At 37.5% G+C, this 27418-nt stretch overlaps 1 protein-coding gene across 4 annotated transcripts in view; it reads left to right on the forward strand.

Annotated features, from left to right (window-relative positions):
- Positions 1 to 24440, forward strand: part of GDA (guanine deaminase) — a 30708-nt gene extending 6268 nt beyond the window's left edge. For 3 of the 4 annotated variants that reach the window (XM_030511472.1, XM_030511473.1, XM_030511475.1), the window contains 12 exons: positions 1295 to 1466; positions 3541 to 3628; positions 6097 to 6202; positions 8435 to 8462; positions 9817 to 9924; positions 10979 to 11086; positions 13288 to 13385; positions 14152 to 14219; positions 14686 to 14832; positions 17258 to 17376; positions 18496 to 18523; positions 19558 to 24440. In XM_030511472.1, the coding sequence (XP_030367332.1) occupies positions 1295 to 1466; positions 3541 to 3628; positions 6097 to 6202; positions 8435 to 8462; positions 9817 to 9924; positions 10979 to 11086; positions 13288 to 13385; positions 14152 to 14219; positions 14686 to 14832; positions 17258 to 17376; positions 18496 to 18523; positions 19558 to 19628 (1141 nt within the window). In that variant the 3' untranslated portion in view covers positions 19629 to 24440. The remainder of the gene's footprint in view (positions 1 to 1294; positions 1467 to 3540; positions 3629 to 6096; positions 6203 to 8434; positions 8463 to 9816; positions 9925 to 10978; positions 11087 to 13287; positions 13386 to 14151; positions 14220 to 14685; positions 14833 to 17257; positions 17377 to 18495; positions 18524 to 19557) is intronic. The other variant, XM_030511474.1, reaches the window with a different exon arrangement.
- Positions 24441 to 27418: the final 2978 nt, after the last annotated feature.

A 27418-nucleotide genomic window follows, 5' to 3' on the forward strand; every position in this document is an offset into this window, starting at 1 on the left:
GCTATGGCTAACTAGCTCAAAACTCTGTTCTTAATAAATACAGGTGACACACTACGATACAAGACTCTTGCTTGGGCTTTGACACAGTCCCTAATAAATTCTAATAAAATTAGAATATTTAAACTTTCTAAACACAGAGACTTGGATTTCTAACTGTATTGCAGCTTGAGTGTTTCTTTTTTCTCCAGCCAGTGAAATCCCCCACCTTTTTGATGAAGTGAAATAGTTTTGGATTGCACCTTTGATGCTTTGCATATAGCAGCTGTAAACTGTAGAACTGTAAACGACTTGTGGCTTAGAATTTAGAGCTGCAGCATTGGTTTAGTGTTCAGTTGTTAAAAAACCTGTATGCTTTGTTGGAAGGCCAATCATACAGTATATATGAGTCATCAGATGTTTTCTTCACTTGAAATAGCCTGAGGAAAATGGAAGGTGCTGGGAATATGGATCAGGTTGTGAAAGATCTTTCAGCATTTCTAGCATGCAGGAAAACAGGAAGAAGGGAAAGTACAAAGAGACTAAATCACTGTTCATTCAGTAGCCAGGGAGAAGGGAAGAGGACAATTTATACTGTATTGAAAAATTTTATACGGTATGAAATTCCATCAAAATGTTGATATATTCATCCCTGTTATTGCATGAACACTACATGACAACCAACAGTATTACAGTTCCATTGTAAAGATGCCTAAGATGCCTTTCCTGTCCAGATATTCAGTAGAGATCTTTTTCACCCGTGTCTGTGTCTGCATTTGTAGACATGGTGGCTGTTCTTCCATTAAACCTCGAAATTCCTTTATTGAATGTATATAGAGAGACATATGTATAGGAAAACTGGGATATACGAAGTTACTGTTTTGTAAATAAAATGTTCTGGCAGCTAAAGGTATTCCAAATATAGCCATACTAGGAAGCAAGACTGTGCCCAAATCTTCTCTTTTTTCAGGTGGATTCTAGGCTTGAATCATTTTAGTTATGATGAAGTCAGTTTGGCTTTATTTGTTGGTATTTAGTGTTACGAAAGATAATTGGATTCATCATGCTCTTACATTGTTTTCCCTGTTAGCTATATATAAGTCTGTATAAAAGTTATTATTTAACTGCTTTATACTGTAAAAGGAGTATGGGTAGAGGTGCAGTAGGGATTGATAGGCTGATGCTGAAAGTGGAAGGCTAATCTGTACTTGCCATTTACTGTGGTGGATTTTGTTCAGACACTGTTTAAAGGAAAACGACTTTCTGTGGAAAATTTATTGACATTTTGGACTATTACAGTTTTCTTTTCTTTCCCTAGTGAATTTTTCATGCCAGGAATGGTTGATACACACATTCATGCTCCCCAGTATTCGTTTGCTGGTACAAGAGTAGATCTACCTCTTTTGCAGTGGTTGACTACCTACACATTCCCAACAGAAGCCAAATACAAAGACAGTGACTTTGCAGAAGAAGTGTACACCAGAGTTGTTGTGAGTACTGCAAACATAATTTACCTACTTGATGACATTCATACTTGTGAAATACATGTATGTTTTCAGAAGGTCACCAGAAATAGTAGAGCATATTTTACTGTCATGAAAACTAGATAAAACCAACAGTACAGCCACTGTTCTAATTGCCAGCCAAGATTGTTGCCTACTAGTTCCAGTCTTTTTCTGTCGTTGCTGGTAAGGCAGTTCATTTAATCCCATGGTTAACAGCAGATCTATTTGTCATCTTTTCTGTTATCTGAGTGGAATGACCAACATTTAAGAGTACTCTCTGAGTATAGCCAGCAGGTGTAGAAATAACAAAGCGTGGTAAAAAAAAAAACCCTAAATTAAAAATTGGAGGATATTTCCTTTTCTGCACAAAATACTTCTATGAAGTTGCCTTCTGCAAAGGCCACATGAAAGAGAAGATGCTTCTCACAGACTACAAATCTGGGGTGCTTTGAAGTAATTAAGGAAGATGTTTCTACAGTTGAGGTCCTTGTAGCAGGATTATCACTGCAGAGGCTTTAGATTAAGTCTGTCAATGGTATTGTGGCACAAAGAGAGAGATTGTGTTTGAGCGAGGCTGGTTTTGAGCAATATAAGGTCAAATTTGAGCTTTAAGGTCAAATTCCACTTGATGAACAATAAGGAGATCACACTTCAGAATACTATTTCTGTCTTATAACTGAAATGTATCCTTTAATATGTGGACTGAAATATCTTCAACAGATTAAATGATTTGGCCACCATAATTTGTCTTGCATTTGTCTAAAACTGTTAGTAATAGGACTAAACCTGCAGGGAGCAGATGTTGTTTCATATGTATCTTTGTACTTTTGGAGTTGTAATGAGAAAATAGTGATTTTTTCAAACCAAAATTCTGTTTCCAATAAAGACTTTCTACACTTGGTCAAAGAAACAAAGTAGGTGACACCATATTTTACCTGGAACCTCCTCTGGTCCACTTTTAGGAGAGCAAAATCTTCAAGCTGATGATTTGGAAACAGAATGTTTTTAGGTTTAATTTAAAAATGATGTTAGGAATACAGAAGTAGAGAATTCTGGGGTTTAAAAGCTAAGAAAGACCAAAGTAGTTTGTCTCAGTAATGACATTGTTATTTTTGAGAGACATTTTAGAAATCCTTAAAAACATATTTTTAATTATTTGCTTTCATTTGAATATTGTAAGGAAAAGAGAGCTTGCCTTCGTGTTTGTAAAAAAATTAGCTCTAGCCATTCTTGAAAGTTGTGTTGAATGTCCCACCTTCTATCTCAGTAAAAAAAATAAAAAACAATTTCTCCAATTACATTGTAGCCAGAATCCAAAAATATAATTTAAACCTGTATGATGGATGGGTAGTCAATATAGTATGCATTAGGCTCCAGTCTAGTCAAGTGGAGCTATAACTTTCATCATGACTTAATGTACCTTTATATGGCTCTTCATTTACTGTTTATGTCCTCCCAAAGTAATATGAGCAGGTATCAACCAGCCTCTCCTTTCAAATAATATAATTAAATTACATTCTAAGCAGTTGTTCTCAGTTTACTTTTACCTTGAAGTTTATTCCTTTGTATTCAGGCATAACAAACGGGTGTTACACATGAAAGTCTGGCTATTTATACCAGCTATATCAGGTGACCAAATGGAAACTACTACTTTTTCCCGAAAAGCCTTGCTTTACTAGCATTAGGTAAACAGTGCTTCACTGTGAAAATTGGAGAGCCTTTCAAAACCATGAAATAACGTAAATGACTGCTTGTATTTCTAAATATAAGTCAGAATTTATTTCCAGTTTGAGTGAAGGAAATACAGAATGGTTTGTATGGGTTTAGCCATTGTGGAAGTCCTGTATGGATTTGGAAGAGGAGTTTTTGTATTTATTAGTACTCAGACTTAAAAAAGCTATTATGAAATTAAAAATCTATATTTTACTTTCCCAGTTCACTGCACAATTTCAAAAGAACTAAATGTTCTTGCAGTTTGAAATCAGACTGCCTGTTCTGCATTTTGGCAGCTTGACTATCTTTTTTCCAGACAGTTGAAACGGTCGATTTCTTTTTATAGAGACGAACTCTAAAGAATGGCACAACTACAGCTTGCTACTTTGCGACAATTTACACAGATACTTCTCTTCTTCTTGCTGAAATTATCGGTAAGGCTAACAGTGAGTTTCGAAGGGTGTTGTGCAGACTGTATTAGTTGAAGGAAACAGAGCTTAGGAGTTTTAGACTTGCTAGCAATCTGTCTTTCTACTAAATTTTTTTTGTTGGTTTGTTTTGTTTTTTTTCATTGATTTTATCTATCATAGAATCATAGAATCACATAATGGTTTGGGTTGGAAAGGACCTTAAGATCATCTAGTTCCAACCTCCCTGCCATGGGCAGGAACATCATACATTAAACGATGTCACCCAAGGCTCTGTCCAACCTGGCCTTGAACACTGCCAGGGATGGAGCATTTGCCACTTCCTTGGGCAATCCATTCCAGTGCCTCACCACCCTCACAGTAAAGAACTTCTTCCTTATATCTAGCCTGAACTTCCCCTGTTTCAGTTTAAATCCATTATCCCTTGTCCTATTGCTAAAGTCCCTGATGAAGAGTCCCTCTCCAGAAACCTTGTAAGTCCCCTTCAGATCCTGGAAGGCTGCTATGAGGTCTCCACACAGCCTTCTCTTCTCCAGGCTGAACAGCCCCAACTCTCTCAGGCTGTCTTCATATAGGAGGTGCTCCAGCCCCCTTATCACCCTCATGGCCCTCCTCTGGACTCGCTCCAACAGCTCCATGTCCTTTTTATGTTGAGGACACCAGAACTGCGCACAGTACTTGTGAGCTCTCACAAGAGCAGAGTAGAGGGGCAGGATCACCTCCTTTGACCTGCTGGTCACGCTTCTTTTGATGCAGCCCAGCACATGGTTGGGTTTCTAGGCTGCGAGCACACACTGAAGCCGGCTCATGTTCAGTTTCTCATCAACCAACACCCCCAAGTCCTTCTCCTCAGGGCTGCTCTGAATCACTTCTCTGCCCAACCTGTAGCTGTGCCTGGGATTGCCCTGGCCCAGGTGTAGGACCTTGCACTTTGTATTGTTGAACTTCATGAGGTTGGCATCAGCCCACCTCACAAGCGTGTCAAGGTCCCTCTGGATGGCATCCCCTCCCTCCAGCGTATCAACAGAACCACACTGCTTGGTGTCATTGGCAAACTTGCTGAGGACGCACTCCATCCCACTGCCCATGTTGCTGACAAAGATGTTGAACAAGACAGGTCCCAACACTGACCCCTGAGGGACACCACTTGTTACTGGTGTGGACATCGAGCCATTGACCACAACTCTTTGCATGCAGCCATCCAGCCAATTCTTTATCCATTGGGTGGTCCATCCATCAAATTTAAGCCTCTCAGTTTAGAGACAAGGATGTCATGCGGGACAGTGCCAAATGCTTTGCACAAGTCCAGGTACACAACATCAACTGCTTTGCCCCTGTCCATCAGTTCTGCAGCCCATTATAAAAGGCCACCAAATTAGTCAGAATTTCCCCTTAGTGGAGCCATGTTATTCACTTAACTGGCCCTCTCCTACTGTTGTTTCTGCTAGTCTCTTCACTTCCAAATCAGCTGCTGGCAGAGCTGAAGTCTGCTGGAGTTGCTCTTCAGCTACAGTTTTCTGCTCTTTTAGCCTTTTGCTATTTGAGGATTAAAGGGCTGAATGATAAGAGATGCAATCAGTGCATTTATTTCCTGATACTCTGAAGTTTCAGTTGAGAATCAACATAAAAAGTCTCCACACACTCTCAGAAACCATAACAGTAGGAGCTACGTGAGGATGTTATCGCTCCCTTCTGTTCACCAGTGCGAATATCTTCTGTTTGAAAGTGTTGTGATTCTTCCAGGATTTCTCAAGGCTCAGCCAGCTCCCATAGCAGAGCAATTTAATGAAAATTCCCTTTCTGATTTTGTACGAAAACCTAAAACTTTAAAGCTATTGTAGTCAACAACTCAGACAGTAAAAGTGTGCAAAAGAGATCTAGTTTAGAAGTACATTTAAAAGCTTAGATTTGAACATTATATGCGTTCCTTTTAAGTCTTACACGTGAGTTCCTAGTCTTAGCATGGATAAATCTCAAGAAAGGAGGCTAGAAGTAGCGGTGGTAATTTTTTCCATCCAACTGCACGTAGGAGGCATGTTAGGAACCTCATTCCTTTCTCTTAAGAAGAGGTCTTTGTGCCTTTTCTCAGCTCAGGGTAATGTTCTACTACAGCTACTGTACTTCGATGCTTGTGTTTCTTATCCTCTACTTCAGAGCAGTCATCTGCATATACAACCATTATGAATTCTGGTTGTGGTTAAACTACAGTAATCTCATCCTCAATTAGAACATTTGGAAATGTAAATACTAGTGTGGAAGAAGAAAATTTCTTTTTTCTTTTTTTTTTTTTCTCTTTCCTTTTTAGCCTTAAGAGTCACATGAATGGTCTCAACTTAAAGATAGGATAAATTCTGTTCATCTTAAATAAAACTTGCTGGGGTGGCATTTGCCATTTTGATTTCAGTACAGGCTTTGATAGCAGTTTTCAAGAACAAATGAATCTGAGTTTTTTATTCTTTTATGGATCTCAACAGATAAATTTGGTCAACGAGCATTTGTTGGAAAAGTCTGCATGGATATGAATGACAATGTGCCACAATACAAAGAGACTACTGAAGACTCTGTCCAAGAGGCAGAAAGGTGAGGTGATTAAACTGATGGCGTAACCTTTAGAAATAAGACTTTTTTATCCATCTGAAAAGTGAATGTGAAGCTGACTAAGAACTTACAGGTGTGAATTTATCAGGAAAAGCTTTTTTCCTGCTGATGGTATTGTGTCTTACAGTTTTGGCAATTTCTGCGGTTGCCACACAGCCCAAGCAGTTTCTCTGTAGCTCTTCCAGAGAAAGGGAGAAAGCTACAGCTCTAGGGTTTGGAACGAATATGTGTGGGTGGTTGTGTGTTTTCTGCCTCGTTTTCTCCTTTCACAGCTCTGTGTGTGGAGGTGATGTGACCTGACATGGGATGGTGTGGTGGCAGTCAATTCCTTCACTCCCATTAGCTTCTGAGCTACTCCCTTCCCCCATTTAGGATAAAGCTTTATTCAGACTGTAGGAGCCAGCTTTCATGTACCCTGTTTTAAACATGCTGTGGTTCTTCTCTTCTCCAGCATAGCACCAGTGAAATTACTCTAACTTGCAGCTAAGAGAATGACAGAGAATAAAATCAATGCAATGTACATGGTGGAGGGGATCCAAGACTGGAGAATTGCAGCCTGCTATCTTAGGTTACCCTTATGTTTCACATCCATGCTCAGAAAATGCTTAAGCAGACATACAGCATTTCTCATGGGACTATTTATTTACTTGTATAAATGTTTCAAATATCATGCTGAAAGAGAATGATATTTGAAACAGTAATAACAGTAATATAAAGATCTTACAGCACTTGTGTGAAGTTGCTACCTTATTTTGCAAATCATGCTAGAAGAATGCTAGTAAAAGTTAGAAATGGTCATGGATTTCTAGCAGTGTTTATATTTAAAGTCATTTTAAAACATGTAGTATTAATAATTTGCACTCTACTGTATACATTATATGCTGGTAATAGTTGTCATCTGGAAAGAAGATGACCAACGTTCAAATCTCTTCTACTGCTACAGAAGACAGCGGTTTGAATCTGAGCTTCTTTCCTTATAGAGCAGTACATAAGGCAAAAAAGCGTAGGGTATTTTAAAAAAGGTATTTCAGTTTTGAAACAATGCTGACACTGTTCAGAGAATGTGAAAAAGAATGAAAACAGCCATCTGTTTCAGGAGATTTTGGATTATCATCTGAGAGTTGCACTTTGTGTTACAGTTTCTGCTTCAGTCAATATTGTATTATTATATCAGGTGAATCAGTGAGGGGAGAGACAGACAGATGATATCTAATTCATGTTATATTCTGGCTCTGACAGTCAGATGGTGGGCTTAACCTTTTTCGGTCACTGTCGAGGTTGAGCTTAGGTTTCTCACTTCTAGCTAATGATCTAGCACCAGCTTCAGTGTTGTGAATCTAGCCTCCAGCATTATTTTCTTTTTCATCAGAAGATATTTGACAAATTTGATTCAGTGAATTGATTTATTGTGAACAAAATTACAGGTTTTTCTAAATATAACTATGGCAAAAAAATTCACAGAGATGCTTTCCAGAAACTGTCTCAAACAGGCTTCTGGAAATTATTTGCGTACACCGTGCATATGAATTTTCAAAGAATTTCTTCCCTGCAAAGTCAGAGGAAGTTTTATTTGCTCATCTGCGTTATCTGTATTGACTGCTTGGGGTTTTTACTTAGAGGTCCCTGAGGCAGCTTCTTTTATTTAACAAAGTAGGTAAATCTATAATGTATTTTCCATAAGGTAGATATCTATATGCTAACATTATTATAAGGATTTCCAGAAAACCAAGGGTCCTCTAAGTGAATGAAGACATATGTAACTGCTGTAAGTGAGCACAAAATATTGCAGCATCTTTTAAAAACAGGATTTTAAATAATAGATTACATTTAATGCTGTAATTTCGATTCATGGACAATTTTTTTTCTGTAATGTTGCAGCGGTAGCTTATAATTATGTTTTCAATGAATTTAATGTAACATGTATTTTGGTTTTGAGTGACAACTCAGAGCAATTACCACATGTCTAATGTTAATTACTGCAAATGAAAAAGATTCTGAATATTCAGGGTCATATTCACAACTAGCATAATTTGGTGTAACTACCCTGACTTCACTGTGTTGCTTCTTTTTATTTCATCTGAGAATCTGGCCCAACTTTCTGTAAAAAATGTTTTAAATACTTAACAGGGTATCTAAGTAGATATTGTCTATATTGTTCATAACTTATAGCATAGGTAACAGGTTTCTAACAGATTTTTTTCTACCTTTTTCCAGATTCGTTAAAGAACTACTGGAAAAGAAAGTAAGTAGAGTTCTTCTTTTTTCACTTCTGTATTCAGGAAATTCCATGTAAATATATGAAATAGTTAATCCTTCTGAAAAACACTGCTGACTTAGTGACAAATCAATAAATATACAGCTTTCTGTGTAGTAGAGAGATGTCATCAATCTGAAAAACATTCTGCTAGCCATGTTGTTGAGAAATGGGCTTGTAGCAGTATAAATTCAGTGGTGAGAGCACAGCAGAGTAATGTTCTGTGCTTCAACTTTAAAATATATTCGGCTTCCTAGAAAGGAAGATTTTCTGGTGAAAGTCACAGTCTACCACTCTGTGGTATATAAATAGACTAGTGAAAAGAAGTTCTCACCAGCAGAAATCAGTGTTTTTACAGTACAGTTACTAATCCATTACCAAATTAGTATCTTGGGTCAGCACATGTCTTCCACTGTGTTTCTGAAGAAATTCAGGTTTACACTGCTGGAGTGTAAATGTAGAATTTACACTCCATATGTATTACAATCAGGGATTCCTTTCTTATCAGCCTTTCTTTTTTTCAATGGCTTAATTTGTTGATTTTTGTGTCTCAAAATATTCAAGAGCAGATACATATGGTTTCATGCCTAAATCATATGTATTACTAAATTGGCTGATCTGGAGAAGTCCTGAGGTCCTTGTATCAGGAAGATGGTATAAGAAACTGCAAACTAAGTTATATACTGTCTTCTAATGGTGCCACATGCACAACTATTTCCTGCGACTGAAGGCAGACTTGAAATGCGGTTGTCTGTTTTTTATGAAAATTTTAATCCAGAAGTGCAAGGTGTAAAGTAAACATCTGTAGCTCTAGTCTTGGTGTCTTCTTTTCTTCTTTACTGCATAACATATTTGTTGCTACCACTAATCTTCCTGGGTGGGCAGTATAGGGACAGTTTGTTGCTATAATGGTTGGAGAAGATCAACCAAGAACTCTGCAGATTTGAATTATTAAATCTTTGATACTCACAGAAGTGGGACTCAGAAAAACGTCTGTTCATTCATCTGACTTGTTTCTCATAATGCATACTGGACTGTCAGCAAATATGAGAAAGCATCCAGTGCTTCTCCCGAGGTCTGCTAAAATCTCAGTGACTCAGTGAAAGAGTTCTAGTGAAAATAACTTCTTTACTAAGGTGCATTAACACTGTTTGCAGAAAAAACTTTGATTCTCTATTTCAATGGTGAAATTTCTAATAAAAATAAGTAAATGACTCTAGAGTGTCAGTTGGCAAGGGTGCAGTAAGCAGTAAGCGATGGAGCAAAATATAATTGTTGTGTAAATGCTTTTATACTGATATATAGAGGTAGAATCCCTAATATGTCTTTTTAATATTTTCAGTATCCAAGGGTACAGCCTGTAATAACTCCCCGCTTTGGTCCTTCCTGCACAGAGGATTTGCTTTGCGCGCTTGGTGATTTAGCACAGGCTTGTGACCTCCATGTGCAGGTAACCTCCGAGAGCTCTGTATGCAATTTAAATAGTTTGGATAGATAGCATACAGACCAGGGAGTTTTCATATTGTCAGGAAAAGACTTCAATCACATTCTTACTTTGGGCTCTGTCTTTTACATTCCTCTGAGTTTATTAATGATACTTCACGAGAACGCTGTGACCTGCACAGGAAATGAGAAAGCTCATAGGTGGGAGGATGCGCAATTCATCAAGCCCGCACATGATCACTAGAAGACTGGCATCTGGTATTGTAGGTTGGAACAACCCGTGGGTTGCTAAGCATTGCTCTCCACTAGTCCAAGTTTGCCACATCTGTGTCTGCCTTCTGCTGTTACTGTACAGACCACATTTCAGTAGATAAAAGAATTACTCATCTTTATATCTTACTTAACATTGTTAACATTGCTGTAAGATTTTCTGTATTATGAAGTTCCTCTGTCTAAGAAAGACAGATTCTAAAGTTTATAGGTCTGTTGAAACTTCGAGATGTTTCTGTTTTGATTACACAGTTCTAAGCATATACTGTTTTAAAGCTATCTTACATTAGGATTTTTTGTCATTACAAAGTGGGAATTTTGAAAATATATGCTCCAGTGGGAGTACAGGAGGATCAGATTTTTATCTGAGACCAGGAATTAATCAGCCCATCTGAAGATACATGGAGCAGCTACGTATATGTTGCCCTGAACCCAGGGTCCACTGTGTGGTAGGCTGGTTTTCTCTTTTACCTCACAGTTATCTGCATTATTTTATTTATTATTTTAAAATTTGCCAAATAGAAGTGGGCTGTCATGTCACCAAACTGCTGTGACAGCCAATCAAGGCATACCATCTTGTTTCACTTTTAAGGAAACAAATGGAGCTACTCTTCTGGGTCCCAAGGACCTCTCAATGAAAAAAAGAAAGCCAAGGACTAGATCTAACTATAGGCTTTACAAATACTACTTTCTATCATTATATGTTTAGCACCAGTAGGTTGCTCAGAAGGTTGTAATGCCAGGTTTAGTGCTATTTGAAACACTCATTGCTATATATTTTCTTATTGCAGAGTCACATAAGTGAAAATGAAGAAGAACTCAAACTTGTGGAGAACATGTTTCCTGCCTACCAGAATTACACTGAATTATATGATAAAAACAAGCTGCTTACCAGCAAGGTAGCTGCATAAAAACTTCCACAGCATAGCTTAGGTTTATGTAGACAATATGATGGTTAACTGTAGTTACCTGAAAAGTTTCTACTGTTTTTCAAGGTCAGTGACATCTTGTGGAAGGTGTCCCTGACCTTGGCAGAGGGGTTGGAACTAGATGAGCTTCAAGGTCCATTCCAACCCAAACTATTCTATGGTTCTATTGTCTGGGGTAAATTGTTTTTTATGTTCTCTGTTGCACAGATGTTGGTCAAGCTCAGATGTTTAGACAAGCTCATACTTTTCCTAGCCATTTTAGGAGATATGAACAATAAAGGTATTTTATGCTCCCTGATCCATTTTCTAAGGTCTCCAAAAAGAATTGGGACAGTGGGATTAGAAGAAGACTAGGTAAAGTTGGTATCGTAGGAGCTGGTAATTCCTGGGCAGTACCCAGTTGTCCTTATATTGCAATGTTCTTGCACACTAGAAGATTTGTTCTATGGTGTTATGGTAGGACCAACTTCATTTTTTGTCAGTTTCCTACTGAAAAGCAGCTTTTTGTGTTCTGTGTGTGAACCTCACATACAGACAGATACACTTTACTGTTCTGACTTCAGAAGTGCTCTTATCATCTGATTTTACCAAGTCTTGAGAGGCACAGTGGCCCAAAGAGTTGAAATTCATTAAATCTGTATGCTGGTGAGATAAATGCAAACAGGTCCGATATCAGCCCCCACTTAAGTACAGATTGGAGTGCCAAGGCACTTATTAGTGCTTCTTAGACAGTGGAGAGCCCATGCAAGAGTGAGTATGAACAGCTTAATTTCAGTCACAGTGCCAAAACATTAGTCAAATTGATTTAAAATTTTAGGAAAGAAATTTCAGAGGCACAAAGGGTGGCTGGGAACTCCTTGACAATTAGCTATTGAACTCCCATTTCTTTCTTTGAAATTGTACTCCAGTAAGTTACTTATTTACACTCTTGTTCACCTGGGAATTCAATATGTACTACTTTAGTATGTACACAGTATTAACTTTCGATCTCTCAGACAGTCCTATGCTTGCTGATTTGTTGTGTCGGTGTACTAAAGGGAATATTAGTTCTGCAAAACCAGGTCTTAATTCTGGCAGACTTTTATATGCATAACACTGAAAAGTCACTGAAAATCAGGGTTACCAGTGCTTTCAGGCATTCGATTAACACAAGCATAATAACAAAACTGCAGACATTTCTCCCTCCCCAACCACCAAAACTTAAGACAATAAATTTTTTTGTTTGTTTATGTTTTGTTTTGGTTTTGTTTTGAAAGTATGTTTTTCAGAGCTGTGGTGAAATATTTCCTTCTTTTTGAAAAGGAGTACAGATCAGCAGAGATACAGCTCAGCAGCTATTATATGTATGTCCTTAAGATGTGGCTATTCTCATTGCATTTTCAGTTACATTTGAGCTTGATGAGTAGGGATGGGAAGGCTACAGTGCTATTAGGAGATGCTCAATGGAAACAGGCCCTGTGCTGTTCTCATTTTTATTGGCAGACTGCAAGGCCTGACAGAGCTCTTGCTTTTCTTTTTGAGTAGGCATTTGGTATATGAGGTAATTCCAATTAGATTTGTCTAGGAATAATTGGTTTATGTCCTATTAAATGATACTGTCCTGTACTTCTGTCTTTTGTGTATACTGCTTGTAATCTTATTTTAAAGTCAGTTATGCAGGCCAAGAAAGAAAAGTCATTTATCAGTTGCATAAAAAATTAGATTCTTTTAATTATAGAATATTCCATATATATATATATACCTTGTGCAAACCTTTAGAGAGACAATGGGAAACATGTAATAGTACATACATCTTCCATTCTATCCGATGTATTCCTAGCCTCAGTATTTAAAATCTGTGTTAGCTACAAAATATAAATCATAAGGTTACTAAAGCATTAGGGCAACTGGGGAATTCTTGCTTTCGTTCTTGGAAGCTTTTAGGTCACAGCTTTCACTGCAAGTGTTAGCCACCCTATCTTCTTAGGTTAATAAATGAAAAAAATGCTGACAGAGTGAATATGTCAGGCATACTGAAGTTAATGAGAGTTTCTACCCTTTCAAGAGCTTCATTCAAGAAGTGCATTAATTTCCCTTGATGGTAACAGGTGTCCTTTTGGCAGTGCAGCAAAAATTGCAGGCTCTGAAGTAAATGCAATATTGAGTAAATTGGTGATTCTGTTTTTCTTTAGACAGTGATGGCTCATGCCTGTTATCTTTCTGAAGAAGAGCTGAAACTTTTTAGTCTTCGTGGAGCTGCAATTTCACATTGCCCCAATTCTAATTTTTCGTAAGTTGAAAAAAGGACGTGTGCAATTAAACCAAGCTGTTGCTCACATATTACCCTGAGTTCACCCTACTGCTACACAGCTACATATATGATAGCCTGTTCCACCAGAAGTGACATATTGGATTGAGCATGACCATTCATGCTCTACTTCTGCATGGACGTGGACTGACTTGTGATCTTTCAACATAGTCATATATATATATATGAAAATAAGTATTTATTTCTTTAAAATTTATTTCTTCTGACTGTTCTGTCAGTGGCAAATCCAGGCCATCTCCCTTCCTTCCAAAGCATGCATATGTTTTGGGGAAATGGGAATATGCTATATAGTCTTTTTTCTATTAAGCAGAAATGAGGTATTGAATGGTATCCAGCCAGGATACTGTACTAAATGTTAACAGTAATTTTGCCTTTAACATAATCAATATCTTGTTTGTGTTGACTTACTGAAGCTCATGACATGACTTCCCATCTCCTGGAATATATTTTACACCATATTTGGACTTTTTCACAGGTATGCTGAAAGCTCATTTTCAGCAGATAACTATAAAACTGTGGGAGATTTTAACTGAGAAAAACTGCCTTTGTTTTAAATGTTTAAATACTATCTTTCAGGTATATGAATACAAATGTTCCATCCCAGTTTAATAAACCCAATCTATTGCACACGTTCTGAGAGCCTTTGGCATGGACAGCTCTGCAGCCCTACTCTTCTTGAACTTTCTCTGCATGTTTCATACAGAACACATTTCTTTTTCCAATCCAGGTTGCGCAGTGGTGTCTTAAATGTGCAGAAGGTCCTGAAACACAACGTGAAACTTGGCCTTGGCACAGGTTAGTAGTTTGCTGTAAAAATGGTTTCTTTTGGAAACCACTGGGAGATGCAAAAACGTGCCTACTTGTTTGTATTTAAAAGTCAGCATGTCTCCAGTTTATGGACCCGCTTTTGTTTTTTCACTGCTTTTAAAGTAATGAACTCTAGAGTACTGAAATCTAGAGCTGGTTCTAAAAGTGTTCAAAAAGAAAACCAAAAATGAATGAAGAAAGTTCTGTTCCTGTCATGAGAGTAAGCAGGGCTTGAACAACAACTTTTCAGGTTTCTCGTACTCTGTGTTGTGTTCTATTTACCTGATGTTGCACATGAGAACACATTTATTAGGAATTACACATTCAGAGACAGCGCTTTGCAGTAAAACTGTTTAACACATCTGCTACTTTGTAATATTTAATTAAAGCTCGTAGAAGTTTAACTTAGAGAATTATTCCCAAAGCTTGTTTCTAAGAGTCTGACCTCTTCTAGATGTGGCTGGTGGATATTCAGCTTCTATGCTTGATGCCATCAGGAAAACAATGATGGCATCTAACAGCCTTCAGATCAATAAAGAGAATGAAACAGGAGTAACTCTTGAAGAAGCTTTTCAACTAGCCACTCTGGGAGGAAGCCAAGGTAAGAAGAAATTTCTTTAGGATGTAAACAGAGAACGACAGCTCTTCTTAATGTTAAGTCTCCTTCTCTTTAAAATGTGGCTGAATTCACAGAATTTCTGGTTCCAGAGTGAAGTCTAAAATGGCATCTGGGGAGAGAGATCCTTCAGTCTCTCATACCCATCCTAGGCTCATTGCAGACGAGTATTCATATTGATGTTGAGAGTTTAATAATAGAATCTTAATGATTTTTCAGGGTTGTATATTTTCTTTGCAAAGATCCTCAGACTTCTTAATCATTAGTGCTAGTATGTTTATCACACCATTTGGAAATTTGTTTTCTCAGCAACCGGCACTTAGAGGGAAAGATGTGCAATTACTGTAAAATCATGAATCCTGTTTCTCGTCAGTTTCTAATTTTGTTTCTGTTTTTGTAGCTCTCAGTAAGGCAGTTCATCACTGTCTTTCCAGCAAATCAAAACATCATGCAAATCACTCCTCAGTCAGAGAAAAACACAAAGTTTAAATGGGATATGCAAAAATATTTTTTAAGGTATAACTACATCTGCAGAATATAGTCATATAGTGTATGCCGTATAGTATATCAGTTATTTTGGTTCACTGGCATGTTTTGCTATGATCAGTATGCACATACAGATTTATACAATTAGCAAAGTTTTAGCAGAACTTGTATGATTTACCAGAGAGCAAATCCACACAGAGCAAATCCACACATAAGTAAAAATTTAATACCATTTCAGTTAGCAAAAATGAGCTAACTGCTAAAGAACTGGTTTTAAGCTTCCTGTAGTTGTTGGAAAACACCGTTATGAACTATTAATGGAAGTCTGAAAGAGGTAATGAAAATATCATCAAACAAGTCTTCTCAGGGCTGTATTTGAATTTCTAGAGGGTGTAATGGAGAAAGAGAGAAGACAGAAAATGGGCAGGGGACAAAAAAGGAGGGGGTTTGGTTTTTTTCCACAGTATATATTGTTCTCATGAAAAGTGAGAATAAATTAGCTGAGATATGAAAAGGAATACTTGTTAAAATACCAAACTCGCATGTGGTTTCCCTTCCCAGCTACTCTTGCTCTTGTTCTATCTGGGTTCTTAGGTTTACTTAGTGGTGTGATTATTTTATATATTAATTTTGAGCTGGTTTTTCCTTACCGAATCACTTTCAAGGACAGAAAAAAGACTATTCGTAGAACCTTCCAGTAGCCGGAAAAGGTACGGTTTGCAGAGATTTAAATGAGCGATTCTTTGTGTTGCGGTTCTTTGTTTTGCCGAGACTCCCAAGCACTTATCACCCCCTTGTGTTTAATCTAAAAATTGCAGTCTGCTCAGAAACTGTAAGGGGTATGAGATCATTTTCGTTGAAACTGGTCGGTAATCAAAATATTTCACCATTTGCAGGAGTTTAAGCATTTTTAAAGTACTGTGAAGTTCCTGCCACACACAGACTTCACTGGAGGCTGAAGTTCTTTTGTTGGAGGGGAGCAATCTGAAAACAAGTGAACAAATTATTTGCAGATATTATTCCCTTTGATAATTTAGTTTAACTCAGGAGTATTGGCGAAGCTGATTTAACACACATATACTTTGTACAATTTATAACTATCTTAAGTAATTTCCAAGGAGACACAGAGGCCTCTTTCTAGGTATTCTAAGCACTTGCAAGCACCTACCTGCTGAAGATGAAACTGTAGATTTTCAGTGCTTGTGAACCTGAGAACTAGAGGTTGTAATAAAGCTTTGAAATAACAAAGCTAAGTAATAGACCACAAGACAAGCCTTACAGGTGAGTATGAGACCTTCAGATCTGGCTATGATTATTTTTCCACACCATATTGTTCTTTATTCCAGGTAATTACCTTAAATTGTCCTCTCTGCACACCTCTGTTATTATCATATTGTTATATGTTACTATTGTAATAGATCTGTACAACCTGTCAAACCTACTTATGCTGTTTAAACAATTAAATCTAATACTGCCTTAGCAAGGCCAGTAGTATTATATACTTTAATCTTTCTGTGACTTCATTTCATTGCCCCTTTTGGAGCTTTAATGCTTTTGCAATGTAAAAATTATTATTACCCTTTAAACAGATAGTGGTCTATACATCACATCTGCAATGGCAAAAAATCAATGGAGTACATTCAGAGAACAAAAATCAAAAGAGGGGTTCAAACTGTCTTTCAAATTTCTTTTACCCCTAAAAAGATGCCCTTCAGAAATTCACCAAAATACACGTTTTTTTACTGAGAGGTTACTTAAGAACCCAGACGCTAACGTACTTACTGTTGAATTTGCTTTCATGTTTTTCTTTGTAATCATCTAAATTATTGTCATTTTTCTTATGAACACCTGAAGTAAGTTTCCAGGTGCTTCCAGATGGTGGAAAGAGGCTTGTGTTGAAGATCTGTTTTATTTTCGTCCTCAGCTCTAGGACTAGACGATGTGATTGGCAACTTTGAGGTTGGCAAAGAATTTGATGCACTGCTAATCAACACAAAGGCTTCAGACAGCCCATTTGATTTGTTCTCTGCTGATAATTTTGAGGTAATCAGAACAGGATTAATGATCCAAAAAAATTACCGGTAATGATGTGGGGAAGGTCTGTGATACAGCCAGAATAAATCTCTTGAGAGTTATTCCAATAACAGGAATCAGATGTAATATACCACTGCTATCTGTATTCAGCAAATAAGTTCAGTGGTCGTTCCTTTGGGTTTGTTTTTTGGTTTTGGGGTTTTTTACAGTCTTGCTGTTCTCAGTGACTGTTCCATATCCCTGTGAGCAAAAATGCATATAACATTTTTAAATGCATGCGTTATTAGCCCAAGCTGATAATTAAAGTTAACTATTTGCAGTGACAGATGGCAGCCAAGAAAAAGCAATTTAGTTTTAGTTAACACTTTGGGTTCAAATTCAAAAATCTCTACCTGTTACTAGATAAAGACTAGGTTGCTTTGACTGCACTGCTGTCGTAAACTTAAGAAAGAACTCAAGACAGCTAATTTGAGTTGAAAGCCACAGTTTTTATGCAAACGTGTAAGAAGTATTAGCATTATGCAGTGGGCACATCTCATACAAAATCCCTTATGATTGAAAAAGGTAATGAACAACTTGAATTTAGTGATGTGGCCAGACTCTCGATCGGTGTCTCTAATCTGAATGTCACTGTTTACTTAGACGTGTGGGCATAAGTGGTAAGATGGCTGTTCCTTAGTCTGTTTAAACCACAATAATATGGATTAGATTAAATTCTTTAAACCTTCTTCCTAATTCAAATAGTTCCAGAAAAAATATTTCTGAGTTTAAGTCTAAACATTTTTAGCTAACTTAACAATTCTTAGGACTTTACGGATGCTTACAATTTTCTCTTATTTTTCAATAAGTAAATGAATGTGAGAACTCTGAGACATAGGAAGGGGGAAGTACTGTGTTTTAGGCATGTATTTGTTTATACTGTCAAACTTGTGCAGTGTTTTCTCCCTGAGACATACAGCCTCTTTACTGAAAGTTACTTAAGAGGAAACATGCAAATTAAGTTTTGATTTACTGCTAGTAGGCATATTAGGGAAAACTATTTTTATCAGTTCTTCCAAGCTTCAAATGATTATGATATGAGATAGCAGATATGCTTTCTGAATTTGGTTTTCTTACACTTCTTTATAGGATACTCTCCAGAAGTTCCTGTATCTAGGTATGTTCTGATTCTCTGCCCACATAAAACTCTGTTGCCTGTATAAAAAATTGCCAAAATTAATGTTAAGGTTATTAATGAACTTATTTATACATAATTAAACATACACTTGTTTACAGTAATTTAATATATTTATTTACAATGTGTATAAACATTAATGTCACTATTAATATTAGTATTTATTTACATAAAATATAAATTTACTTACATTCATTAATGTTTATTTATAAATACTGAGTAAGAATTGAGTGGTTTAACTTTTGTTCTTTGGGACATAGTTAAATAGTTTAGCACTATCAGATGCACTTTGTAATATTTATTACCACACCTATATTTATCTACAGTATGAGCTAAATTGTATTTCACAGTAAAATAATGCTGACATGCTAATCACCAGTTTAGAACCAGTTCAGCTCAGAAGGACTTCTGCAGACCAGTTGCCATTGTGGTTTTTTTTTTTTACTCCCCCACCAAAAAAAAAGATGGCCTTTAAAACACAGAAAACCCAACCCAAACAATTCCACCCTGCTAAGAGAACAGATATTCTTTATAGGGCATTGTATGGAACAGAGCTACGCTGCCTGTTATGTTGTTATGAAGAGGTAACTGGTGTTAGTTCTGGCCATGTTTGTGTCATTCTCTAATTCAGCTTTTGCCTTTTTGAGAAGACGGCTGAGGCAATCCAGCTTTACTGCTGCCTGGTACCTGAGTTAGTTCAGATGCAACAACATGGATTCTGTACAGATAAATAATATTTTCAGGGTTTGAATCTATTAAATATATAGAAAACCCATGTCATACAGTAGCAGCTGAATGCTGTGTTTATTTCTCAAAAAAAGCATGGGTAGTTTAAACATCCATTGATCTTTGTAGTAGCCCTGACTATTTCTCTCCAAATAAACTTTCACAGTCCTAGGAAACAGTCACTGCAAATGATGTATTCTAAAACTCATTTAGTGTATTGCATAATTTTCATTAATTAGATCATTGCGTAGATTTAAGTGCAAATCTCTGTTTTGACCATGTTATTTCAGGTGATGATCGGAATATTTCTGAAGTGTATGTGGCTGGAAAACAAGTGGTTCCTTTTTCAAGTTCAGTATAAATCCATTTCCCTTTTGCAAAATGCTCTGCTGGTCGCTCTGCATCTGATTTGGAATAGACTGATTAAACACAGTGCCTGATCATCAGGAATGACACCTCATTTTTGTTTAATGTTTTAAAACTTGCAAGCATTAGAAATTTTGTTAGACCTTTCAAGAATTACTTTACCAAAATTGTCATAGTTCTAGAGGAAAAGAATATTTAAATTTTTGTGTAAAATAGCATGTGTGCATAGATAAGGGATTTGGTAAATACCTTAATTAAAGAGGACACTTGCTATTCCTTTTAATAGTAGTGTAGGAAGTATTATGAAGAGCAATGAGACCATCATTGTCTATAATGCATTTGAATTAAAAAAAAAAAAAAGAAAGAAGCCAGTGCTAGTAAATCGATTTTGCAGGTAATGAATATAGTGGAAGAATGCAATTTCTATAATATTATATTATTTCCAAGTATGGTAAAATCAGTGGCATTTGGGGGCATTTAGAACATTTTTCAGTTTTCTTTAGGAGCTCATTTTTTAAGGGAAATTGGATGAGAAGTATGTATTTATAAAAAAATAAGGGTCCTTATTATTAAAAGAATTCCAATTTTTCATTTTTAGTCAGACAGAAGTGAATTGGTGGAAGAACCAAAAGAAACGGGGCATTAGTCATAGGGACATGGCGTGCGAGAGTGGGAGGGCTGCATTGTTCTGTGATACCATCAGCTGAAAACGCATTTCCACAGAATTTGTTCCTAGGTCTAGAACTGGTCAGCCAGACCTTCCACCTACTCTGTTGTATTCATTTCAGTTGAGTGACAGCTGAATGAAACCTGTATTAAATTAGAATCAGGCACTAAGATACTTGAGCAGCTATTGAATGGCAAACAAATTATGATGTTTTTCTGGACTAAAGAGAGTGCTTCATCTAGTTCAGCTTCCTGCAGAACCTTCCAAAGGTCATTTGCTCCTGACTGTTCAGACAGAAGGAGCCCCTTCTTTCTGTAAGGGAAGTGAGTTTGTTTTTAAAAAGTGCAAGAGAAATGGGGTATTGCTGGCCATTACCATCTTTGACTTGAGGTGGAAATTGTCACTCGACAATGCAGCTCAGCTTTAATGTGCTCTTTGGTTTCTTTCAATTTGGCAGCCACAATTCCAGCCCTGTACAACTCCAGGTAAAATGTGTGCCCTTTTTATTTTGGAAATTTGTGTGACTTCCTTTCTTAAAAATCATATTTCCCTATTTTTTATCAGAGACGTTTTTTCTTTTTTTCCTGAAGTTGGTTTGAGAGGGGATTGCTTCTTGTTTGTTTATTATGTTTTTGCAACGCAAAAGATGTAAGCTTTAATTTCAGTGTCGGTGGAGACAATATTGTGTTGAGTTACTGCAGATATGTGTTGAATATTGTTTTATGGCCTGCTTCAAACTCCTTTGATTTCACTATGCTTTGTTTCACACTTTTATCTCACTGTATGGGGATATAAAGGCACAGGACTTCCCTGTGTTCACAGAACAAGGGAGGTCACTGCACCAAAGTCTCACTTCATGTCTACTTCTGAGAGAGTACTTGACCCAATATCATTGATAACTTTCTGATATTAAAAGCATTTTCTGAGCTTATGTACCGTTATGGTTACGTCTGCATGAGCCAGTATGGCATCAAGTGGAAGTGTAAAAGTTGGCTTGGGCGCTTAAAGCAGCACAGTCTTTTCAGTGTGGTTTTTTTGCCAAAGCTGAGCAGCCCTACTGACCAGCAGGGGATATTGGCTTGCAGGCACCACCCCGGTGCAGCTACACAGCTTGCTCCTGGAGAGTTAGCTCAGGTATTTTCACAGGGTGCTGCGCTCTGCATGCACTTGTGGAGGTGCAGCCTTCATGTCCATTATGATCAATGATTCCTAAGGCTTTAGGAGTCAAGATTTGGGGATTAAGATTTCCACATTCCATCAGGGTGTTTTCTTAACCACTTTGTTTTTCATGTGTCCCAATCACCTACACAGTAGCACACATGCTTGGCAAATACGATTGTCAGCGCTTGGTTTCCTGATTCAGGGAGCATTTTTCCTCATGAATTTTGACATGACTTTAATTGACCAGATTTCACGTTCCAAAACCAAAGATCTGTGAGACACGTTTTAATCCTCCCAGTTAATGTTTGAAACTATTTTTAGGGAGTTGCATGGTTTTCAGCTTTGACTTTCGTTTGAGAATGTTTTCTGGTGCAGAGAAAGATTGCACAGCTTTGTATACAATGTGTGTTTGTGCCCTACTTCTTCACCTCCAGAGCTATGAATTAAATGAGCGCTTTACTGTAGTGGTAGCCTTAACTGTCTCTGACTGCACTGTTTCTCGCTATTTTGTAGTGTTGTTAAGAATGGGATTCAGCATTTCTTCTTCAAAGATTTGTGGGGGAGGAAGAGTTGCTTATTTGCAAACTTGGAATACAGAAAAACTTTAACAAGTTCAACACTATACTGCTGGCCCAGTTACAAAGGGATGCTTTGGCAGCCCTAGGATAACTGCTGCCAGTGAGCTTGTATCTGAGTATTGGCTGTGTCATGAGCAATTTGATTCTTGTTAAATTCAGGCACAAGATAGGAACTCAGCCTTTTGATTAGAGCTTTACTAGTGTCTAGTACCCAGACACTACCCAGACTCAGAAACGGAGACTCAACTTTTGAAGAATCTCAGCTGCAGAAGGAACTTTGTTTGGAGGTAGTGCCATGGGCCCCTGCAGTGCTAAAGACCAGAAGGAGGGAGGACCAAGATCTGTAACATTACACTAACTGCTGAAGTGCTTAGGAGTGAAGGAAAGAAGCTTGAATTTTATGTGAGAGGAAGCCAGTAGAGGAATTAATATAACAAATAAACCAGGAGGTACTTTCAACTGCAGCATCTTAAATAGAATTCAAGGGAAGAAGGCTGTAGTGTCAGAAAAAAAGCTGAGGTTGGGTTCTCTGAGGTAGTCATGAAAGCTTGTTCAGTGGAAGATGGCTTACACACAGAAATTTAAGGGTTTAGGAGATACAGAGGATGTAGTTGCCAAACTTCTCTGAAGCAATTTTGGTAAGTCCCTGAGGATCCTATTGTGAAGTTTCAGTCCTTGGGACTCCCTGACTATGTGTAGATTTCCAAAATACTTGTTCCAGTAGGGGAGGATAAGCAGATGAAAGCAGTTACTGCTAGGACTTGTACATTTACACTATATGTAGCTTAAGACTTCATATAGTCTGTTTCCTTGGATAAATGTCCTCACTGCATATGCAGTTTGAAGCAGGCCAAATGATTGGTTCAGACTCTTAGTGTCTCTTCTAGAGGCTAGAGTATATTTAGCATGCAGCTGAGCCTCCGGTGTAGTTTTCGCCAAAATAAACTTCATTCTTGCGTACCAAAACCACTCTGCGAACTGAACCAAGGTTCCATAAGGGAGGATGATTGGAAATTCACTTCAGAACAGCACTACTGTCTCAAACCAAAATGCTAATGGAGATGGAGCTGAGGACTTGGGACTATTTTCCCTCCATCTTTATTGTCATAGAACTTAGTAGCTGAAGACAAATAAAAGCATCCTCCTTCCCTCTTCCTTCCTCTTCTTAAGAGGAAAAAAAAAAAAAAAAAAAGAAAGTTAAAATTAAGCAACCAAACACTGAGGAGAGATGAGTAAGTGGAAGAAAAGAAAGGGACAATTTTCAGTCAGTATAAATTGACACAGTGATACAGACTGAAAATAAAACCTCTGGAAAAATGTACACACAGCGGTTTCCAAATGTCACTCCCTATTAGTTCTATTGCCAGCTTGTGGATTGATCTTTGTTTCTTAATGTGTCTTTTGTGTTCAAAGTTAGCACTCCATTCAGACAAAGAAAAGGGTAGTTTGTGGAAAGCTTGCGTGTTGGGACAATATGCTTACTGTGTTCTATGTTCAGATGAGCACTTATTATAAATGGAATGTATTTAAATTACTGTTACAGGTTGATCTCATTGTGTCACTTTAGGTTTTGATTATTAATGAAATGCTAGTAAGTATTGCCTATGCATTATGCAGCATTATTTGAATTATTCATGTGTGGCAAGTGGAGTTCTGCACTTTAAAATGTTGTCTTGACCTAAAGCAACATTTGGGTTATATTTATTCTGTGGGGTTTGTGCAACCAGAAAGCTTTGTAGGGGGAAAAATATGTGTTTGCTCACTGGACTGAACATTTTCATTATTGTATTGTAAGTGGACTTATTGTTAAAAAAAAGAAATGTTAAACTGACCCTGTGTAAAAGTCTGTGCCTGATTATAGTCATGAATGAAAAAATTATAATGGTTTAATGAAAGCTCACATGAAGTAACGTTTTAATTTTAAAATATTTACAGAGAAATAGATTCTTTTGTATTTTAATTGTGATTATGCAATGTGGATTAGCAAAAAGGTAGTAATTCTTGCTAAATATCTACTGTTTTACTGCACAAAGGAGAATGTAAGTATTCTGATCATACATTCAAAAACAATACACAAGTCTTGAAAAGAAGACTTGTGTATTGTCTTTCAAAGAATATCCCAGTTTTAAAATGAAATATATTAACAACATTACTCAAACAAGCTGTTTAAAAATATTGGTTTGAGCATTTCCAGGAACAATCCATAACAGATGATATGGTGGACAGCTTTTAAAATACTGGATTTCTATGAATAAACAGTGCTGCCTTATCTGCAGCCTGTGTGTAGCAGTGGTCAACTCATCTCAAATGATAGTGTACAAGTAGAGGTATTTTTTTAAAAAAAAAAAAAGGTAGGAAAAGCCAAGGGATTTTGAAAATTTGAGACAGGACCATGGAAAGGGGAAAAAAAATAAAAAATATTTTAAAAGGGTGGTATCAGAATACAAAATAATGCAAAGCAGAAAGAAGCTATATCAGAAGAACTCAGGAACAAGATGACAGTGAAGTTTTAGGTGGGAAGTCCTCAGAAAAGAAGATACATTTTCAGGCAATGTTCTGTTAAATCACAGACCTCATTCCTTCTGAAAGCCATTGATGCCCAACAACTGAGCACATTTCCCAAGTAGTTACTTACATGCTTAATAATACAAGCCCAAATAATTGTAGCTAATCCTAACATAATTACATCACACTTTTCAACCTCTACTTCAAAATTGTAAAAACTCCAGAAGAAACCTCATGCAAGGGCAGGTTATGCTTTATCTCCAAATATCCTATGAAGCATTTGGCATTGGCCAGCTCAGAGACTGAACTAGCCTCGTCCTGGGGTAGAGTCTGTGCTCCTGCATGCTTCAGACATCTCCTCTGTCACGTGCCTGGTGGAGCAGTGATGACTGAGTTGGACACTGGAAGACAAGCGTGTGGTGTGACTACAGTAACTGAAAATAAGCTAGCTATCTTAAAAAATCAGACTGTTTTGAAGTTAAGTGCACTGCAGAGAGCACAGGGTTTTAAATTACACTAGCACATAGCTGATAATAAATTTCTAGGTACTAGGTACTTTGGCTTAAAGTTGGAGCTTTTTTAAGCCCTGGCACTGTATGTGCAACAGCTCGTGCTTCTCTCAGCAGTGAAGCCAGCAGGTGACATTGGCTGTCTATACAAAACCCAATAACGACATCAACAATTCTTGGGAAGCCAAAAGGACATCAGCACCATCAACAACAATCTGTTGTGTAAAGTTAATGGCACTGTTAGGGTTTTTTTTTCTCAAAAAGCTGAGCAATGTTTTTGGAGTGCAGTCTCCTGGAAATTTTGGTGGAAATTCTTTCTTGGAAAAGGCCCTGAATCAGAGTGTACTCCAACCAAAGAGGTCCCCTGTGGCTTCTGCAGGGGCAGTCACTTCTGTAGAAGCAAATGCAATAGTCAGGTCTAGACTCACACATCCTCCTCAAAGTGGTCAGGACTCACTTTTATTCTGGCTTTAGACCATGGTTTCTCCTACTCCTGGTTTTAGGTTGAAAGTAACTGCTGAATGAGTGGAGTTGAGAGAAAGATAGGGCTAAAAGGCCCTATTACACCTGGCTGCCTGAAACAACTCAAAATATTTGTGCTCACTCAGTGATTTGGCTTAATGACTCAAGTCAGCTCATAACAATTAAACCCAGCCAAGATCAGGACGTAAAAGACCAGGACACAAACCGTGAGCAGCTAACAAAAACATAACAATGTTTTACCTTATCTGCACTTAAGTCACCAAAGGCTTTGCTTAGCCCATTGCTCCTAGGCACATTTAGGTACAAAAGCTTCCTAGATACAAACCTTCACTAGAACAGACCAATCTTAGTGACAAAAGAAGTCTTTGATCTCTGTGTGCTATCTGGCTTTGTGGCTTCAGAGCTGGGTTGTATCTTCCTTAGAAAGCTTTTACTGATGACGCTTTTAAAAAGTGGATGCACATACTCCTTAGCTGGGGAAGTTTTCAGCCCTTGCTTCAAGACAAACCTTCTTTCCCCAAAGGAATGTTGACATCTCAGTGGAGTAAGCTTTCCTGATTCTCGTCCTTGGTTTTGTCTGCTTCTTGCCTGTTGTGTGCAGGCTCTGGTTCTTTCGTTTGTGAAAAGTGCCTAACCGGAGTTAATGTTGAATTTATCCTTCCTGTTGTACTCATGTAGTTTCAAAGAAGAGCAATGTATTAGATAAAGATGGCTTATGCGATTTCTGCTGTTCTGCTTGGTTTTGATCATGCTAAATGGGAAGTCATGTACTGTGGAAACAAAATAAAGAGGCCTTGTATTTACACCAACCCTCATCTCTTTGTGTGTTTGACTTTGGAGCAGAGAGAGAAAAAGCTGTCAAGCTGACAAATGAAGATTTAAGGTGAAGATCATAATACCCAGCAAAGTGTTGGAGATGCACAGAACTCACCTGTTCCCTCAGAAACTCAGGCACACCCATCATAGGGGTTTGCAAACTCTGCTGAACATGCGCAGTGGTATTTAGGGGATCTTTTTCCAGATTCAGCCCTCTAACAGCTTTTGATATATCTTTATTACCAGGTTTGTTGGCTCAATAAGTCAAAGCCAGTGCTTCAGTAACCTCTTTATTATTTTGTGTCTAAGTAGACTATCCTGAAATGCTTGCTTCTTGTGCTTGGCAGCAAGCATACAGGGTCATATCTCCATTAATGTGTTTTTGTTCACTTTCTTACTTGCAAAGCTTAGGCATAAAAAATGTCCCCAGTCTAAGCAGCTCTGAAACTCACCAGAAGTGGGTTTTCTTATAACAAAAACTACCATAGAAGAATCACTAATTACACACTGAGAAACTTGTATGATGAAGCTTTGAGAATTATATGCAAGTTGTTACTAACTTATGCAAAATTATGTGTACAAGAAATAAAGCTGTTCTGTACTTTCATCAACCGACTTATCAGCAGAAGTCATGCAAACTACAGAGAAAAGACAAGCAAAAGAAAACTTCTGTATACACTACTTTTCTGAATAGAAAGGCCGACTTAGGTTTTTAACATGGGAATTCTACTGCTTAACATTTTATTTTGGAAAATAGCAGTAAGAAATGATTTTGCAACATTTTGCTAGAGTACGGTGATGACACTTCCTATTTAAAGCATTATAAGCCCCAAATGTGAGTGTACTTGTCACAGTATAAGGGATCTATGAGCCACTTTGAAAATTTGACAGCTTTAGAGTATGTTTTCAGTAAATCTCAGACTATCATTACCTGTTTCACTACAAGGAGTTGATGCAGGCACAGTGTGCACAAGCAAACACAGAATTAGCAGGCTTAAAAAAAGCCGTTGAATAGTCATGAACGCATTAGCAGTTTGATTTTCATCAGTCTTCTCCCATGGCTATT

Source organism: Strigops habroptila, chromosome Z (genome assembly GCF_004027225.2).
Source record: "Strigops habroptila isolate Jane chromosome Z, bStrHab1.2.pri, whole genome shotgun sequence".
In the NCBI taxonomy this organism is placed as follows: Eukaryota; Metazoa; Chordata; class Aves; order Psittaciformes; family Psittacidae; genus Strigops; species Strigops habroptila.